A 3,206-nucleotide genomic window follows, 5' to 3' on the forward strand; every position below is an offset into this window, starting at 1 on the left:
TTCCTCATTAAGACAGATTCGTATAGAACCACCTTCTGTTGTTACCAACTAGGGCAAAAATGCCTTTGCTAGAGGCTGACTGGCAAACCCATCAACCCTAACTGCATCACCCAACACCAGATAAGGATCTGGGGTACCCATTCCAGATTGACTGGAAGTCTGGAGATTAACCACCAGCCCAATACTAGAGCATGACCCTAACAAAACACTCAGAACTCACCATCTGGAGGCATCAGGACCTTGTTATTCTGTGTACACCAACCAACCGGGTGAAGATCTGCTGTCATCACATCACACCAGAAATCCGCCCTGCGGTCATCGCCATAGCCACAGTAACGAAGCAGTAAGAGCTGTCCACAGGTTGTAATGATCGTAGCCACCCAGTACGTGTCTGGATTGCTCTTGTTGGCCACTTCTAATTTCATCCCTGGTTGGAAGCTGCTTTGAAGGCTGATTTCAACCTTACAAAAAGAGAAAGGCATGGTGTTACCTTTTCTTCTTTGCAGGGAGAGCCCTCCTCCCCAGCTATACAAGATAATGTTGCCCTCAAAGAGCAGTTCTGGGATAGGAGATGAGTTGATTGTGCTCCAACCACCTCCTTCACAATCTCTCTGGGCCGAACTATTCCTGCTTCACTGGCACACACGCCATCACGCAAGGACCTACACACTCTAAAGAAGCCCTCCAGCAGCAGTAACCTCAGCTGCGCTACATCTGAGAGAGGCCTGGTACCCATCTTAGCATCGCAAATGTCACTAACGCCTGGGAAAAAGTAGCGTAGCTCAAGTGAAGTCCCATTTCCCACTGCACAGCTCCACCAGGCCAATCACAGGACACATGCAAGGTAGAAAGGCAGGTACTAAGCACCTCTAGGAGTTAAGCCCAACTACAGTAATTAGTCATATAACCACACTGAAGCACCTCTTGAGGCTCAGCAAGCATCAAAGGCTGACTGCAGTGCCAGGCAGACCAAAGAGAGCATTTCCACTAAATCCATACCCGGCAGGTCGAGTTCTCCCAGCACCCTGGTGAATAAGGTATGATGACCCATCGCTGAAAGAAACAAATGCTTTGAGTCACTGCCTTGCCATATCACTTCCGTTTATCTTCCGTTTATTGGTGACAGGTCACACGTAACTTGCCTTAGGACACTGGAGATGCCAGTGAATCTTTTCTAGGACACAGCAGGGTCTGCTGTTAAGCACTAGGTCCTGTTGTGGACACATCACATGGTGTCTTCCAAGGGTCAGGGGGTTGTCTCTAGCTGTTGCTGATAAAAAAAGTAGAACCTATAGATCTGATCCAATGGCAGTAGAAGCTGATCCAATGGTTCAGGTGCCAGACTTGTCTTCAGAAGACCATCCAAAACATAGCCTGGTACTCCCTATGAGGTGCTTAACGACAGCTTCTTAAAGATTTCTTAGTGTCTTATCTCTTACCAAAACCAGGAGATTGTAAAGCCTGGTTTAAGCCTGTCTCTGATTAACTTCTCATTTAAATGACAGGTTAAAATGCCTCTTTTACTCCAAATAGAAACATAATATGGTCTACTCAGCCACCCAAGGACTTCACAGACATGGAGATGCCAAGTTGTAGAGAAAACACTCCTCTGGCACGTCAGCAGTACTCCTCCACTCATCCTTCTCCGGCTTATAACAAGTGCTGCCCAGCCAAAGCCACTTATTATGTGCACGCAGCAACACTCCATGTGTCTTCACCTGTGTGGGCACTTCCATCAGCATCAATGTCTGGAGTCACAGAAGAGCTGAGGCTGGAAGAGACCTCTGGAAATCCTCTAAGACTGAAGAAGGTCTGTGACACTACTTAGTCACAACACAGAATCTCAGCTCTTGTGATGCTAAGGGTCCTCATAAATAATACAAGTTCATTTGTAGCTTTTCTCCTTGCACTTACCGTAAGTAAAGACAAAAGTGGTGTTCTGGAGGCAAGGGACTCGTGTCTGGAAATCATGTAAAGAGTGGAATCAAACTGACATATAATAAATTCTCCACTATAGAGAATTATGGTCCTTCATCATGGAATACTCCACTCTTAAAAATGGAAGCAAAATAGGGATTAGAGGGTTGTATTATTTTTTCCGATGTAGATGAAGAGAGATTTTTCATCACCGCAGCTCCTCACCCCTTCAAAACAAGCCAAGAAATCACCTGGAGACTAAGGTGGTTTAACGGCACAACAGCAGTCATCCAGATAAAGAATCCTCTTGAAGTTCTCCAGGCTCTTGGTTCTTCAGGCAGCTTTCTCACTGTGGCACAGCTACACTGTTCCCAAAGGACACCTCTTCCAGCAAACTGACTCGGTGTAGGCAACCCAGAGTACCACAGCTAAAACCCCTCTCTTCCTGCCGATGATGTCCACACCCTCCAGAGCATTCAGACCAGATGACTGAAGCTGGGAGAAGAGCCAGTGTGACTAACGAGCAGCTGTAGCAGAACGGGCTGTTACCTCCATCTGAGGGTCAAGCAGGAGGACAAGCAGCACTATCTTCACGGGACTTGCAGCTGAAGACAGAGAACCACCATGACTTGTCATGGCTTGACACATCACAACACCTTCCCACTAGACCACAACACCTCTGACAGCACAGTCTTGTCGCTGAATGACAAAAGATGTCCTGGAAAAATCTACCAATGTGGCCACAAGTGCACGCCCTTGACTGTGATGAACTCATACATCAGCTTCATTTCTGTCCCATGTCCACATGTGACATCACACACAGGGAGATGAACAGAAGAGGTTAAACAACCGGTGGTGGAGGGAGAAGCTGGTTCCAAGCAGGAATATCCTTGACCGTGATGCGTTTTGCTTGGAGACAGTCCTTTCTTCAAAGCATGCTCTGATCTTCACCAGCCAAGATTTCAGCCACTCTGAATGCTACTTGCACTTCCACGGACCAGAGCCACAGACCATGCTGTCACTACCACAGCTGTCGATAGGAACCACGTTCACCCAGGACGAGCATCACCTACCCAAGTACTTGATCCTCATGCTCCTGAGACAGCACCTCCAGGCAGGAGGCTGAGAGATGGTTTCCTACAGGACATGCTGGGCTCTAGTGCTGAGCGACCTTGCTAGTCAGTACATCATGCATTAAGAGGACAGCTTTGGAGAAACAAGGCGCTCTTGTGAGATGAATGTCTGCAGGTTGGGATTGACAGCAATGAACAGAGCAGAAAAAGATTTCA

At 47.4% G+C, this 3,206-nt stretch overlaps 1 protein-coding gene across 1 annotated transcript in view; it reads right to left on the minus strand.

The window, feature by feature from the left end:
* Nucleotides 1–220: 220 nt before the first annotated feature.
* LOC104498413 (scm-like with four MBT domains protein 2) overlaps nucleotides 221–3,206 on the minus strand; it is a gene marked incomplete at its 3' end in the record, with an annotated part of 10,562 nt that continues 7,576 nt past the window's right edge. Inside the window, exon 3 of the mRNA XM_010141789.1 lies at nucleotides 221–461. Coding sequence (XP_010140091.1) covers nucleotides 221–461 — 241 coding nt within the window. The remainder of the gene's footprint in view (nucleotides 462–3,206) is intronic.

The sequence above is a fragment of the Buceros rhinoceros genome, unplaced genomic scaffold (genome assembly GCF_000710305.1).
Source record: "Buceros rhinoceros silvestris isolate BGI_N320 unplaced genomic scaffold, ASM71030v1 scaffold2528, whole genome shotgun sequence".
NCBI classification, from domain to species: domain Eukaryota; kingdom Metazoa; phylum Chordata; class Aves; order Bucerotiformes; family Bucerotidae; genus Buceros; species Buceros rhinoceros.